The sequence below is a fragment of the Gnatocerus cornutus genome, chromosome 2 (genome assembly GCF_029298725.1).
Source record: "Gnatocerus cornutus isolate USDA-ARS CGAHR chromosome 2, icGnaCorn1.1, whole genome shotgun sequence".
Taxonomy (NCBI): Eukaryota; Metazoa; Arthropoda; class Insecta; order Coleoptera; family Tenebrionidae; genus Gnatocerus; species Gnatocerus cornutus.
In genome coordinates, this window is record NC_142234.1 from 14319757 (window position 1) to 14337633 (window position 17877).

The 17877-nt window shown below is 31.1% G+C and overlaps 1 protein-coding gene across 3 annotated transcripts in view; it reads left to right on the plus strand.

Moving 5' to 3' along the window:
* The first annotated feature begins 1134 nt into the window (after positions 1–1134).
* The window catches only part of Nmdar2 (glutamate ionotropic receptor NMDA type subunit 2), a 41508-nt gene continuing 24765 nt past the window's right edge, over positions 1135–17877 (plus strand). For 2 of the 3 annotated variants that reach the window (XM_088029858.1, XM_088029859.1), the window contains exons 1-2: positions 1135–1775; positions 15186–15541. In XM_088029858.1, coding sequence (XP_087885984.1) covers positions 1334–1775; positions 15186–15541 — 798 coding nt within the window. In that variant the 5' untranslated portion in view covers positions 1135–1333. Of the gene's footprint in view, positions 1776–5260; positions 5661–15185; positions 15542–17877 lie in introns of those variants that run through there. The other variant, XM_088029860.1, reaches the window with a different exon arrangement.

Consider the following 17877-nt stretch of genomic DNA (forward strand, 5'->3'; position numbering starts at 1 on the left):
GTGCGGCAGATCTAACTACAATCACTGGTAACTAAGAAAATTCGAGAAGTTGAATTTTATTTCGAAACAGAATTTCATCAATTTCAGGGCAACTAAAAGTAATATTGCGATGTGATAAAGTAAAATGTTTTTTTCATGCTTTAAATGTCTTGAAACTGTCATTATTTCTATTTCAGAAATCTCTCAAAAATAAAATATTTTATTCATAAACATTTACCCGACGCCTTCACCAATTTTAATTTTGTGGGTTTTAGTGAAACCATTATTTCTGCTCATTTAGCTCTATAATGCGAGCGGTTAAAAATTAGAATAAGAGTTATTTTAAAAGTCAACTACAATCACTGGTAACTAGGAAATTTCGACAATTTTAATTTTACTTCGAAACAGCAGTATTTCAGCTTTTCAAGGCAACTAGAAGTGACATTGCGATGTGATAAAACAGAAAGTTTTTCTCATGTTTTAACAGTCAAGACTTTGACATTATCCATATTACAGAAATCCCTTGATAATAACAAACAAAATATTTTATTTTTAAATATTTGCCCGGCGCCTCCACCAATTTTAATACTGTAGATTTTAAAGAAATTATTTTTTCTATTTTATCTTTATAAAGTGAGCGTTCAAAAATTGGAATAAGAGTCATTTTAAAATAGTCATCACATAAAAGAGACGACATCTATTCTAAAAATTCCGGCTTTGAACTTCACATTAATTTAATTGCATGAATGGAGAGGTGTTAATTTACAAGGGTACCGCCATGTGTGTGGAAATGACAGTAATGGCTAACACTGTGTTTTTACCACTGTACTCTATTTGCAAACTACTAAAAGATAAAAATTGTGGACTCGGCAGAACGAACGAATTGCAAATTTAATGAAAGAGCTGTTAAAAAACTGGGTAAATATGAGGTTTTGGGTTGATGTTGTTTGAATCAAATTAAAATAAATTTAATGTGTGTACCTGAAATCACAGGCAGATTGTTGTAGGTATTTCTAGAAACTCATTTATTTTCTGTGTGTTTTTTAATTTGTCAATAACTTTTAAAATTTGGTTCCAAAAGGGCCTTTGTGCGCAAGGCTTGTCTGGGGTGGGCGTTGTTATTCCGCATTGCAAGCGTCGTACATCCTCAGTTTTAAGCGGACTTCCGTGAAAGAGTGTTGCGATCTCCAACCCGAAAGCCGTCACTCCCTTTTTGTTTCGTAATGTCGTTAAAACACTCGGATAAAATTTCTCTAAATTCTAAAAACTTTTTATTTAACCATAACGATTAAAAATGACATTGTGCACTACATACTAAAAAACACATAAAATTAAATAAACAAAAACTAATTTGATGTTAAACAAAATACTCAACATGAATGTGGTGGTATTCTTGCTAAATGTGTTGATTGTGGTTGTGGTAAGTGGAGGGCCGGCTTGGCGAGAGGTTCAAAGAGGTGGTGGTTTAAGAGTTGGTTCTGGCGGTGGCAAAAACACTTCCTCCTCGCGAGGAAATGGAATTCGAATTGGAGGAAGCACAAGAGGAGGAAGAATTTCAACCACGGTCGTACCAGAAGAAGACCATAGTAGCCAGCCGACTGCTACTGCCACTTCCAACAATCAAATTACTCTTCTTCATGTCGGAATGGTTTTACCGTCCAAGTTGTTCGGTGTTAGAGAATACACCAAAGCTATCACTTCGGCAAAGTACAACTTGCAAAGAAAACTCAGACTATTCAAGAATCATGATATCAAAGTTCGGATTGTGTTAAAGGAAATGACACCGAGTCCAACAGGTAATATAAACATATTTTGTCAATTAATAGAAATCTATCAATATTTGTTTCGTATTTCCGCCGGAAAAACTTATTTTTAAGCGATAGATAGGTTGTAATTTATTTGACACCACATCATGAATTTATGAGTCATAACTCGCAGAAACATTTTATGAAGATTAATTCTTCGGAATTTCTGGTAAATCAATTTAGAACAAAGCACGAGCATCGGTAACACTGTCATTATCAGATCGGCGAATTTAGACTATTTTTAATGGATTGACGTAAATAAAATTACATTTATTTTCACGACGGAATAAGTTTTATTGTAAACAATCGCAAAATTATGGTTCAAATTTTAACGCTTGCATTTCAACATTTCATATTATTTGTTATTGTTATTGTTTGTTGTAGATTCTATATTTTATAAGGAAATGGTGCGTAACAATGCGATAAATGCATACTTATCTATGTAAAAATTTTAAAACATTCCAACCCATTCAAATTGTTTTATATCGGAAAGCCCGCTATAAATCAGTTTTGTATTTATCGTGATATAAATAAACAATAGATTCTTTGTTTTTTGTAATTTGCTATAATACCACTTCGACCGTTCATTTTCCAAACATCCCACTTTTGATTGGAATTGATGAGTAGTTGACGAGGGAGATTTGGAGTTTTATTGGGAAGTTTTATGAGATAAATGCCTGTCATTAATATTCTTTCAAATCTGGTGCTTTGCGTTTTAGAAAGGCCAACAAAACAAATCCGGAAGGTTACACAAACTTTTGATAACTTCATCAGTACTGCTAATTTTCCAGCAAACAAAACTTCAAAATTGGTTGCTACAATAGTCTGCCAGCAGCGATTTTATTTTTGTGGTTAATTAATGTAAAAAAAATTGCTATTGTTTATAGTTACCTGATGGAGAATCAATATGTACGACTTTTGATCTATTACATTTATAATTATAATTCAAACGATCGTTAACCTGTTGATTCAGGTTCGAGTCATTAAAATTTTATCGTTACGTTATTAATAAGCTTACAAATTTTGAAGTTTCTGAATGGATATTGGTTTTAAGGTAATAAAGCGGGAAGCAAAACAGTGTCAGAAACACGTATTAAAACGTGTATAGAAATAATAAAATTTTGAAACACTCTCGGAATAAATGTTGAAAATTTTGGGAATAAAGCAGATTTATAAAATTTTGGCTTAATTGATTTAAAAAATTGACTCTTGGACTGAAATCAAAATTAAGTTCTTATAAGTAAATTTGTGAAAATACATTTTCGACAGTTTCATAAATCTTTTATGTAGGAAATGTAGGCTGTTATAAAAATATGAAATATTTTAAAGGTCGTAAATAATTTATAGGAGTCAAATGCAGAAACCGTTAGGTTGTTTTAAACGTGTATATTGTTTCAAGTAGAAAATAAAAAATTGTTACGAGCTTCGGGGAATTGAAGTTTCTTAAAATTAGCTAAAAGTTAGTTATTCGCGACGCGACTTGAGACTAATAAGGTTTTAGCGATTTTTTGTGAGAATTTAAATTGTTTGTTTTTCGTTTTTTTTAACATTTTTTATCAAGTATAAAAGAGAACTAAGTTAATATTTCAACAAGCCATAGATTCTGTCATTTTTTTAAATATATACTTGATAAATTAAAGATATATCACTTTTAACGTAAACACTGATGAATTTAATGAAAATGCTAGTAAGAATTTTATAGTTCTAAGGTCGCGATTCAATTATACGTAAATTTATATTTTATACATAATGAACTGAAAAGTTAGAAGGTTGTTGTAGATCCAAAAGAATGAATAGAATCAGGTGTTAAAAATTTTAATAAACATTAATTTTGTTGTTAGATTTTATTTAGGATTCCATGTTCCTAATTCAATCTTATTCAAATTTTTAGACTTAAATATGTAGTTCAATAAATAATTGAAAAAGTATAGTTTTTTTATTTTAATTTTTCTAGGTTCAAAAATGTTGATTAATACAATGTAGGGTATAGGTACTTAGAACTAAAAAAATAAAATAAAAGTTTGAAGAATTTAGATGCCGAAATTGTGAGAAATATGAACAATTAGGCGAATCGTTACAATTTGGAAACTGATTACTTGAAAAGTAATCACTTTGATCGATAATTCCATAATTTTTTAAAGTTTTACTGTAGCTTTTATGTTTTTAAATAATTAAATTAGGAATATGGTTTTTAAACTATTAAATCAAGAATAATTATATTAAGAATATTAAGCTGAAGATCTAAATATTTTAGAACCTTTAATTCGTGACATTGAGTTAATATGCGAAAAAAAACTCTGAACAAAAATCTTAAGACATTTTAAACGTTAAACGTTACAAGAACATCTCAGGTAACCTAAAAGGTAAGCTTAAATATTTAAATAACAAAACTAAATAAAATTAAATCTGAGATAATCTTATCGTATTTAAAAATTTGACGATTTGTGGTAGAGGAGACATCAGAAAAATTTGATAAATCAGCAAGTATAATTGAATAAAATCTAAAAAAATTCTTGAAGCTGTAATATTCGTAGAATTTCTAAAATGCGAAAAGTATTTAAAGTTCCACCCCAATTTAAAAAATATTTAGGATTTGAAGGATTTGGACCATTTGTGGAAGCTAAAGAAACTTAGAAAATCTCATCCGAGAATCTAAAAAAGATTTATTCAAAGAATTAAAAATAGAAATAAATAATGTTGCCAACAAATCAAAGTTATTTTGTTATTATATTTAATTTTATGTAAATATAATATATAAATTTATAACTTAAATTTATATAATTTTAAATGCTGTTATAATTAAATGATAATCAATTTTAAATTTGGTGGATGCGCCGAGGTAGTTTTTAGGTATTGAAATAAAATTTTGCTGCGATCTGATAATAATAAATTTATGTTTTTAAATGAAAAGTCATATTCATGAGTATTCTGATATTGTAATATCGAGATACATGCGTATGAAAATGGAATTATAATTTTTTATGTTCATCAAAAATAATAATTGTAAATTCCCTTTTGTTGAAGTTTCTGACAGAAATATTATAAACAAAAATTACTCCCAATACAATTTTGCTTTATTAGTCCTTTATTATTCTACCGGCACTTTTTGTTTTCCATTTAGATTCGCATTTCCAAGTTCCGTTTTTATAACAGGATGATCAACAGTTACAGCGAGAATTTCATTTCTTTACTTTTCATTTAATTCTCTTGAGACGGCGAACAAAGCCCGAAGTTGAAGACTCCCCTTTTGTCCTGTGACATTAAAACAAACCATTTAATGAATTCGGCTGTCATTTGCAAAGGATATGGAATGCATCCTTCGTTATTTTCGAAGGATAACTCAGGATACTGACGCGATGTTGTCCTGGTAACAACGCGTGCGCTCATGTAGTCAGCAAAGGACATCTTCTTCTTATCCAATAAATGAAAATATTGTCCTCTTTCTCTGATGGAGCAGTCAGCTGGGCGGTGGCTGCGTCCGTCCCCGTGCGTGTTGCAACTCGTGTGTATCTGCATCTCGTGAAACTATTGTTGTTGTGTGTAGTAATGTATCTTCACGAAGAAATTGATGATAATGAATGAAAGACTTGGTGCAAAGCAAGTGTTTCAGAATGTTACGCGCCATATTGTTGATACTGGTTTTATTTATGGGTGTAGACTCATATCAGAATTTTCAAAGTCATAAAGATTCTTTGAATGTTGGACTTATTTTACCGTATACGAATTTCGGGGTTCGTGAATATACGAGAGCTATCAATAATGCAGTTTCTGGGTTACACCGATCCAGAGGACAACGCTTGGAATGGCTCAAGAAGTACAATTTCACTCCGAAAAATGTCCACTACGTACTTATTACCCTCACGCCTAGTCCAACAGGTTAATTACATTTTTAATTGTCGTTTAAATGTCCATTTTCATTTAAATGTCAAGGGATGAAGGATTTTCTGCTCACATCGTAGTTTAATCACTATTAACCGATTTGCTAGAGTTTAGTGTCAAAATTAAAATTTCAGTTTGATCATTTTGTACTGTTTTACTGTTACGTAAATTGGGCGAGTTAACTTTATTGCCAACACTCATGACATAAAAACTCCTCATTCAATTTTAAATAAAAGCCTTGTTATGCTCAAAGGGATTAGTAGCGACACGAAAACAAATCTGACTTTGCTAAAAAGACGTTGCATAAATAAGACAGTCAGCACAGATTTTTAAATAACTTTCTTTTCAAACTTCCCTCAAGTCATACCCAATTATTACTACATATCTCGCACATGTTGTTTAGAACTTTATTATTTAACTTCGAGATGTGATGACGGCACACACAAACTTGTTGAGTGCATTGTCAACAATGGCGTTCAGATGATTTCGTCATTTGTTGATTATAGTACCGATAATAGAGACAGGGACTGCCTGTAAAAAGTGCTTTTGTAATCAATCTTGTTAGGGTGGCTATTCGTAGTCGTAATTTTTTACTACACTGTGTTCAACCTGTGTTGAAAGTACAAGCTTAATGGAGAACATTAAGGGACCAAAGTCTAACAAGGTGTTTACTACAGGAGTTACACAGTTATTTTAGTTTATGATCGTTATAAATAAGCTCAGTCTCAAGTGTAACATATTTATGCAAGAAGTAGTTACTTGAGTATTTGTGGAGAAACAGAACCAGAATATTAATTATTAATAAAAATGGTGGATGCGCCAGGAAATTCATTGTGGTAATTTCTAATGACCACTAAAATTAACTCTTGATTCTTAATCTGCAGCTAAGATTTAGAGTTATTTAAAGAATTATAATTTTTGGGTGTATTGTTGTATCACATCTCATAAATATTCAGTTCTGTTTAAAAACGGGCAAAGTTTAAAATTGCCCAAGACTGTTGCGGAAAAGCCATTAAATATATATAGATTGAGATCTTCCTATTCTGAAACCCACGTAGCTATCTCCTGTCAATTCTTGCTAATATTTGTCAGTTTGATAAAAAAAATCATCGCTGCTCAGAAAAAATCAGATTAAGAAACTGGTGATGAGTTCAGTTCGTACTCTGCTCATCGGGATAAAAGGTGAAGAAGCTTGGAAATTACTAAAATAAATTATTTGTTTTTTTTTTTTGGTATGGATTTTCATTTGAATTTCCACGGACAATCTGGAGCCTTAAAGTACAAGTACGATAAAATTTGTTTGGACTGCGTTTGTGCTCACAATGTTGAGATTTCGGATTTCAATGACGCATCAAAATACATATTTTTTTAAGTTGTCTTAAACATATTGGAATCTTTAAAGAGTACGAGTTTTAGGTTTTAGTTTACTTAATTATTTTTACATTACAACTGTTAATCAGAAAAAATTATAACTGATTATTATAATTATTATGAAAAAATTTTAATATACAGGTAGCAGTGTCTGACTTAAAAATTTACAGCACCTTCCAAGATATAAAGAAAAAACTTGAGTTATTTGATAATAAAACCATGCTTTTTTTCGATTTTACGAAAAATGAATTTTATTTTACGCATAAAAAGATTTTAATTGAGATTTACAGCTGACCAGAACTTGATTTTTTTAATTGGAACCAAAGTAATGGCGAAGTATCACTACTAAAAATCTTAAACTATTTTTAAATAATTTTCTAAAAAACTTCTCAATATTTGATATCAAAAATGGAAAGTTGCGTTTAAAGAAAAGAAATTTTAAAAACGTGCATTTAACTATAGTTGCTACAATATAATTTTTTTTAAATATTTTATCTCATTGTCAGTTAATTTTGCTTTATAAATAAATGCTCTCTTTCTCAGTAGCTACAACATTTTTTTAAATTATGGTTCTCTGTTCAGGTAATTAATGTAATTATTACTTTCAGAATTTTTAATAATAATCATATAAAAGTTGCACCAGTCACAGTAAAACTTGTTAAATTTATTCCAGCGACTAATTAATTTGCGAGGCAAAAGTTTTTGCTGCAATTTAATGAATTTCAACTTATGTTTACAATCACAAGTTGCAATTGCAATCCACATTTTGATTTTCAGGTCTGTAGTTTTCATAACTCAGTTATTACTATTCTAGAAAGTCAACAACTTAGGTAAACTTAATTTTGTAGACTGATTAAATTGTTCCTAGGAATTGTACATTCTCAATCGAGTAAATTTTGGTTCCCAATTTTGCCTTGCAAATTCTTCCAACTATCGTCTTCTGTTAGTTTTTAGTGCAATTTTATTTGATCTCTTTATTTTTAACAACAAAAGGTAAATATTTAAGATTCCTAGAAAAAGGATCACACGGAAACTGAAACTTCTAAAAAGTTTTCCCAGAAAATTTCCGAGTTTGATCTTTATCTATATCGAAACGATCGTGGTAAGAATACAAGAAAATTTTAATTTTTGTTAGAAATTTATGAAAGCAAGCCCTTTACGTGCAGGGAATGATCTCGACTTCTAATTACGACAGCGCATTTAGCAAAAAATCATGTTAACTGTACGTAGTTCAAACAGTAATGTTATTTGAATATTTTAAAAAAATATGAGGGCAACTGAGTCTGTCCTAGATTTTTTCTTTTCATTTATTCATTAAGAAACTCATTAAAAATTGTTTTAATTTCTCTTACTGTGAGTAAATTTATTTGAAAATTGTAAATGAGAGAAATCTTATCCAAACAGTGATTTATTTACCAGGTAGATAAATAAATGCCAGTTATAGTCACAGCGTTCGTTCAAGTTTGATTTAATTCAATTTATTTGATTGCGATGTTTTATCAAGCATTTATTGGCTCTTGTGTAGATACAATCATGATTCCTGCTATTCGAAATGGAATTACTATTTAATTTAGCACAAATAAATGGCAATAAACAGTAAAAAAATAAATAAATTTAACTTTACATGATTTAGTAATCATTTTCTATGTTTTGAAGTGATTATTTAAATAAACATTAAATTAATCCAAGTTTACATAAATTACAGATTAACTAACAATTCTGAAAACTGGAAACGTGTGGTATGGAGTTATATTATGAATAGAATTAAATATGATCATTAAAAAAATTGGTGTAGCTGTCGGGCAATTTTTCCGTTTCAGTTCTTCCAAGCCTTTTTTACAGTTTGTTTGTTGCACGAGTTTTTACCTGTCGCTTATGAAGCCAACAGTATTCAAATTTTAAACGATTTGAGTACCTACACATGACACGTGAATAGAAATACGATTTTCACCAATAGCAACACGAAGCTTCAACATTTTACTGACACTTCTAATACCTGGAATATTACAAATAACATTGAAAACGGAGATTAAACACAAAACGCCAAAAATATTTTTCACTGAATTGTGAATACAATCCTTTAAATGAAATTAAGATCGAATTTCTTATGTGAAGGTTATTGTGAAGGAATGCCTGGAATTTCGTTTATTTGATTTAGGGAACTACGAAGGTGTTCTGTGCTTTTATTAGTTTCTCGCAAGTTGCATTACCAAAGAGAGACGAAGCAGTAAAGTTTTTAAGAGACGCGGCGTCTGCGTCTGTTAGAAACACGCGATTTTAAATGGTAGAAGATGCAAGCAATTTCTCGGTTTTTGCTCTGTTTTCATTAAAAGTGGTGGAGGCGCCGAGTGAACAGTACCACAACAATAAAAATTGAATGCGAAAATTCATTGTTATTCTTGACGTTGATATATAATATTCGTGTAAGCAAATTCAACGATACAACTTCTCGCAAAGTTTATAATTAACACACTTGTTGTTTCAGACGCATGATGTATAATTTATTTAAGGGTTATTTCGTGTGGGCTAACTCAGAAAGGGCTTTTGTGTCAAGTGGAAATTAAAAATAAGATTATCATCGTTGCGACTGATAAATTGTTGTTGGACATCGGTTTTGTTAAAGTTGTGGAAATGTTGGTTAGAGTAATGATATAACGAGACAAAAGTCGAGATGTCCCTTATATCTGGATCCATTTAAGGGATGGGAGTGGTTCATAAAGTGAAAGGTCTGCTATAAACATTAATTGAAATGTGATTTTAAATAAGCTGGGGTCTTAATGTGCAATTTCCGGCATTTATGGGTTTATACAAACTTATAGCGTTAATAATAACGAGGCTAGCTTTATTTGGGGAAAACAATGTCATCTCAGCTTGAGAAATATTCCACTTGTATGTTAAAGCTAGAAATATTATTTTATTGTTATTGTAAAAAGGATCAACCATTGTGTCTCACAGAATTAAATTTATTAGACATATAATTATAACAAAAGTTATATTAGTTATATTAGCAACACTTTGAAAAGCTACTTAGGAACTCGTCATTTTCCAAACTAGTGACGTAAATTCCTTCATTATGCATGCACACCTAACTAATTATGAAGGCAACAAGTTTATGTAAATATATTAAACCACAAGTTCTTGCAAATCTCCAATAATTGTAGATACTTTACTTAACATTATTAATTATAAGTTATTAAACACTCCGATGAAAACTCATGAAACACATTTTCCACGGCAAAGATTAAATATGTTTCTCTGGTTTAACCAGTCTGATTTATTCATCCATCTCTTTGACTAAAGCTTTCCTCGAATTTTCCGCTGCATATGGAAATATATCTTTGTAATATTAGTAACCAACATTGCGACGTTTCATGTTTTCATTATGTCATGTTATTTAGTGCAGACATTCATCAAAACGTTTGTTGTTTAATATTGAAAGTCTCCAAGGAAAAGTTTTAATATCAAACCAGTTTTACTGTTTGTTTTTTGTGCTTTTATTTTACAATTAACGGAACAAAATTATGTAGTGTGGTTTTATATAACATTTGACATTCAATTAATATAGCGTTTGAGTATTAAATTTAGCTCTATGAGGATGCAAGCGGCATGAAATCAGTTCTTTTGATGAACCGGAATGAGTTAATTAAACTGCCAGGTTTTCGGAGAAATTCCACATTAATCAGAGTTTATCTGGAGTTTAATTGATAAATTTAAAGTCAACAAAAATGTGTAAATTGGTGGAAAATTAAGCGGAAATTATTAGGCAAAAAGTATTAAAAATTTGTTTTCCCGAAGCATCCACCACTTTTGATAATAAGCTTACCGTCGCTGTAACACTGCAACTTTTTTTATAATCTACTTTTATATAAACATTAAGCTGTAAAAAAGATTTTCCGTGGAATTTATGTTGTTCCTATGTCAATTAAAAGAGGATTGAAAAGGACTAGCGACAAAAACAATGAATAAAATATTTTAGAAAAGAAAAATTCCTACGAATTTAAATTGTAGGGAAGTGCCACAAATTTTTACAATTTCAACGTGTCTACAATTCCAAACTAGTTATTAAAATTTTACCCAGTGGACTCATTTATATGTTTATTCCAAGGGTGAGAATTTTTAACTCAATTGAGGTTTTCCATAAATGCTGTGCTGGCGGAAACGCAATTTTTCTTTCATAAATAAGTAATTTACGTCTAAGGCTTAGATACGAGTTGTGAGTGGAGTTTCCGAGTTGCCAGAATCTTCATCAAAATTTCAGTAATAAACTACAGAGATGTAAAGACCACTTTATTATTGCTGTAATGATAATAAAATTATAAATCTTTCAAAAGTGCGAACAGATAAAGTATGATGAAAAAACGTGTGTTATTTATGTTTCGTGTTCTGTTGTCTGATACACCTTAAATTTTTAGTAGGTTCTCTAAAAATATCACGTCTACAACTTTTACATTAAATATTACTTTAGACATTCTGTCTCTCAAATTTTTATACGCGGTAAATTAGCAAGTAGAAGGTTAAATTCCCAGCCTTTGATCATAGACTGTGTTCACTCGTTTGGTTTATTTACAAATGTGAGATGTAGCGGAATTTGTGTTTTGTCTAGATGAAAGTGAAAAAAGTTTGATGGAATAGTTTATGAAGGAGGATTTTGTTTTGTTCATAAAACGAGCACAGTTAAAAATATATTGTAAGAGACGTGCAATGTATCTACTTTCACTTTCTGTCATGATAGATAGCGGAGTGTTCTGTTCTTTTTATATTTCTTAACAAGAAACTGCAAAGGTAATTGAATTAATCTTATTTCAACTCTTTTAAGAGTGACTAATTTGGATTTATCAGCGAGGGTGGCTACAATTGGAAACTTCACTGATTTTATCTCAGACTAATACATTTTTTAAGTTATGAATTTTAATTAAAAATGATTAATTTTAATTTTTATTGTCCAACTCTGAAACAATTTAACTAGTAAACTGTAATTGTAGAAATAACAGAAGACTAAATTTTACGTACTTTTTCAAATAAATAGCTTCCTTTATTGTCTTTTACAAAGCCGCTTTTAAAACTTACCGGTAATTAGACCAGCTAAAAATTTAGTGGTGCTTGTAAATACATATAAACAAATAAACTGCAAATGGAAAAAGTTCAGTTTCACACACGAACTATCCTATAAAGTTTATACAACCCGACGCTTTTTTAACTGAAATACATACGTTCGAAAATTAGCAAAGCTCGTTCCAACCAATTTTAGTTTCATTTTTTTTTTAATAAAAAGCCACGTGTTTACTTAATGTATTAAAAAATATACTGAGCGTTTATTCGACGAAGGATGAATGTGTGACTTTAAAGTTTTCAACTTCTAAATCAAATCAAACAATCGAGCAATGTTAGCTTTATTGAGTGACGTTATCCGTCAGTTCTGTTTATTTTCCCATTTACGATTCAAATTGAGTTTTTCTTGCTAGTCACTTTAGTAGTGTCAGCTGTTCTTAAGGTAAACGATATTATTTCTGAAAACTGATTTAAGTAAATTACGCAATATGCATGAAATTCATTAAAGTAAATCATAAGCACTTAAAAAATTTGCGCACAAAATTATGATGGATGCGCCAGGAAATTCTTTCGTATTTGAATTACTTTTATTTAAAATAATTTTAGTGTATTAAAATAGGAAGAGTGATAGTACTATGTGAAAATTACTTTCTGTGAGAACTAAACACATGTGAACAAAATTTTACGACAGGGAAAAAGATTTTCGGATTCTAAATAATTTAATTTTGGTGTGGAAAGAAAAGTTTTTAACCGTGTTATCCGTGCTTAAAGTTGGTATCAATTTAATTTCCGAGTATTATCTTATTTTTTTGTTGATGTTTAATCTACCGATTTATGGGGTATTATCCCATCAAGCGGGATAAATCTGTCAACTTTAGAAAATATATATTTTTTTAATATTTCATATTTAAATCATTATTTTGCATATTGCTTTATTACCTTATAAATAAATTGATCTACGACTGCCAGAGTTAGGTCCCAAATTTGCAGTTGAATCAGAAACGGGATAGTTGGAGAATAACTTGAGGTGGAACCAATAAAGAAAAGTATTGAAAGAAAACGGTTGACTTGATTCGGCGCATGAACGAAATACAACAAGTCAAGAGAATATGAGAAGCAAACTAAACTATAGGAATGCCTAAGAAAAAGTGAAATTACGTCGTAGTGCAAATCCTCATAAGCAGACAAATGAATTAGAACGAGGCGAAGAGACTAGCGAGAAATAAGAAGGAATGAACGAAATTAAATAGTTACGAAGTCAAATAGTTCTGATTATTAAGTTATACATATAATCTAATTAAACATTAACATTACGATTTATATTCAGGTTTTGACAATGTATTATACAGGGCGTAACGGAAATAAGTACATTAAAACAACTTTTTAATCTTCGGTTTTCCAAAATTCTCAAGTGCATGAATAACTTATCTGTTGAATTTACTTTTCTTTGTGCGTTAAAATTAATTTATTATTATTTCGTAAATGATGGACAACAACAAATTCTGTCAACGTGATTTTTAGATACCTGCCCAATTAAGAACACGGAATTAGCAAAAAGTAACAAGAAATAACAAGAAATCTTACCTTTTTCGTGTTGATAAAACTTCGCAAGTCCATGAATGAAATTAAAGAAAGTGTTCAAATTCACCACCATTATTTTAAAAACAACACTGTGCACGTCTCAAAAATATTTTTATGTAAAGCCTTTAAGCCCGAGTAGCATTTTGGGCAGCCTCCCCATAAATCAACACATGTCGATTAACTCGACGTTTGAAAAATTAACCCTTTTTTTTTGTAAAACAATGATCTGTTTCCGACACCGACAAAATTACAACTAAAATAATTGATGAAATCAAGTGATTAAATCAACAAAAAACGTTATCAGTTTCTTTTTTATACCGCTGCGGCTTACCGACTAGCTGGCAATGTTTACATCATACGAGGAATAGTCATGAAAACTGATCAGTTTGAAAAATTAATAATATCTCGAAACTAAGCTCAAATTTTAGAAAACCGCAAAGGAAAAATTTCATAGACATAAAAAATGCGATTTAAAAAGCCTTAAAAAGAATGTTGAGAAGCAAATCATCAAACAGTTTTTGTTTTTATTATATTATGAAGAAAAGAGCTTAAGACAACCTTTTAAAAAAAATCTCGATTTAAATGACCCCTTTATCGATTAAACGCTTCAAATATCTATCTATGATCCAAAACCCGCTAATCCATCATACATTTATTTGAGACAGACAAAGTGCCCAATTATTCTCAAGTGCCGTAAAGTAGTCATGTTACCTGACAATGGAGGCATGGCTTTCTAATGCTAATAACTCATCATCCCTGTCATTTATGTTAATTTTTTTAATGTTAAATTTGCAACTAAGCGAGATAAAATATTGTATTAAATTTAAATATAATAACATTTTAATTCGTTTTAAAAACTCTTATTCTTGGAAGCGTATCTAGAGCTAATATCCCAAACCCTCTTGGTGTACTACTCCGTAATTATTATTATTATTATTAAAGCGGATATATCGTATTTATCGACATTTTCTATCTTCTGATGCATAAGTAGGCCCCAAACATGAAGAAATTCTATGTAGAGTTTTATATTTGTCTGAGTTTTTATTACTGCAAAGTTTTATAGTGTAAAACTTTAGTCACTTGTGTGCTTTTTTCATCGAGTTCTAAAATGATAGCATTCATATTTTCGCAGCAAAGAGAGATGTAGCGAGACCCAAAGGCCTTAAGATTTTTTGGTCAAATAATTACCTAGTGATTATCTCGGATGACTGGACGCAGACGTGTGATATATCGCCGTTAACCACAACATAGAATTCGGAGTAATTAATGTCTCTCGTTTATAATCCTTCACATTAGAAGCGACTATTAGTGTACATCATTTCCTGCCGGCTTCGGCATAATAGCAGATAATCCGATAGGTTTGTAATTATTTACTTTTTGGTCGTGTAAAGTTCAGACTTAATTTGAACACGGAGCTATCAACTGCTTATTCTCGAAATTAATGCGTTTCATTCCAACAGTAAAAAACCTTCACGTCATTTTATCTCTGCCTTTGTACTAATGACGGTTTTTCTTTTTCAGCCATACTCAAGTCTCTTTGTAAGGAATTTCTTTCGGTTAACGTGTCAGCCATTTTATATCTAATGAATTACGAGAAATACGGCCGAAGTACGGCATCCGCACAATATTTCCTACAATTGGCCGGCTATCTCGGAATACCCGTCATAGCATGGAATGCAGATAATTCAGGATTGGAAAGAAGAGCTTCACAATCTTCCCTACAACTTCAATTGGCTCCATCATTAGAACATCAAACCGCTGCGATGTTGAGCATTTTAGAAAGATATAAATGGCATCAATTTTCTGTGGTTACGAGTCCTATTGCGGGCCACGATGATTTCATACAAGCTGTGAGGGAAAGAGTATCTGCAATGCAGGTGAGTTTTTTCTTATAATAATTTTATTGATTAGACCAGACATCGTAATAGTTTTGAGTAGTAAAAGAATGCGTGGCTGCTGCAGATAACGCTTTAACTTATTTCGGTTTTTTCAGGGAGCTTCTCTGAGACCCAATAACATGTGCTGTGCGGGATGACATATTCAAATAAATTTAAAACACTCCGGATAACAGATCTTTACATGACGGATTTTCGATAGCTTTCTTTTAAAGCAGGTGACTTGCAGACAGATTCAGTCACGAGTGAATCACCAACAGAGATAAATTACCGTTTTTTCAATTACTATGCAAATTAAATAAAAACATTCTGCTTATGAATAATAAAAGGGTGATACAATATCATTGTTGACATTGGTAATTCAAAATATTATAGCGGGACAAAGACGAATTATTTTCATCGAAAAAATTTTGGATGCGATTTAATCTAAATGAAAGTTGGAGAAAGTAATCACCATACAGATTACACTTTTATCGTGTTTGTGGATTTGTCCAAATTCAAACCTTCTTGCAGCGCATCCACCATTTTTCATTATTGTTGAAAAATGAATTGAATTCGAGCAATAACATCCATCTCTTGTCATTGTAAATTTAAAAATAGTATCATGTAACTTTTCAGTGTTTAATACTGAAAAACTTATTGGCTCTATGTCGGAAATTGATTCTCCACGCTAACCGCAATAAACTTCTGCTTACCAGGCAATATTGATAAATGTTAAAAATGTTTAGTCTGAAGTAAACAAACGAACCCTTTACGCTCGGATAACATAGTACATGTGGGTGTAAGTGTGATAGCAGGCGGAAAACATTCAGCAAATGGATGCCCCCATTTAAATTAATGTCAGTGGTGACAGTGTCTGATGTCCGCGAATGAAGAACGTGCTTGCCAGAGAAAATCTACGACAATCTCCTAGATATCGGTGGCAATAAATATTCAATTTCCACAGTGAACTAGCACCCTACTGACAGTATTTTCACCAGACTTTTGTTAATTAAATCTCACTTGACAATATTTTTTCTTTACAAAATTTAGGATCGAATCGTTTATTTGTGCAATCCCGAACTTTATCTCTTTAAATAGGTTTTAGTTGTGTTCTATTTTTCTTTTCTAGCCACTCCGTTTTCAATTGTTACCGTAAATTCTCTAAGCTCCTAGTGTATTTTATACCACAGTTTGGTTCTAATCAAATCGAACCTCAGCTTCTTGAAAATCGAAGGAACGTGACTCGTGTCTAAGAGTTATTAGTGTTCAAATCGCTGTCGGTGGTAATCTTCATGTAAATAAGACGTGATGTCGCTTTTGATGCAATATGTAATCTTATCTCAATCTGTGGTAATATGATGAATACCGGTAATTTTCATTTCCCCAGACACAAATACTCTTACCTCTATAAAAATACGTTTCCAGTAGATGTGTTGGCATTACTCTTGAATCCCTTTCGATCGACTAAGATGCGGGAAATAAAAACAGAAATATTTCCCTTGAAATTTTGTTACTTTTATTGCAAACAATAAGCCATTGACCAGACTTTATGTTATTGGTATTGGGCCAATTCACCGTCAGAGTTTATGAGATTTACGTAATAAACTGAAAATTAATTTCATTAAAATTTTGTTGCCAAAAATTTAGTGGTGACGTGGTTGAAACTACAAGGAAGTGTGAATTAGGGAAATTGATCGCAAGAGAGTAAACTAATGGATCCTTGTCCATTACAGCGATTCTACTCTCTAATTCAAAGTCAGATCAATATGGAAAGGTCTAATATTACAAGACAATGCGAAATGTACTCTTCCTGAGGTTTCTATTCAATTATCGTCCCAGTAAATCACATAAATCTGTCATGAGCAAGCATGACGTGTCCTAGTTTTATCATTGACATTAATATTTTTCAACTCGTTTTTAATTTTGTTTCACTGGTGGTAGATATTCACTAATTAGTTAGAATTTGCAAATTTCCTGGATTTTAGTTCTCTCAGTATGTAAAGGACTATATTTGTAACACCATCGGAGTTTCGACAATTTGTGCATTCGATCCGGAATGTTATTCATCAAGAGATTGCCTACCTAGTCCATGTCTGGAATGTTGCTAATACACACACTGTTGAGTTAACTCAGGTTTATTGATTGATTTAAAACATTAAAAATTATATTTCAGTCTGCTTTTTCTCAGACAACAATATTCTTTTAGTGCCCTATCAAATTCACTAGTGCAGAATAGAGTATAAATTTCCACTCCGTCTTCATAAAATGGTACGTTGAAACTTGACTCCACAATATCCACAAGACACTACTTACCTGAATGAGTATGTTTATCAACG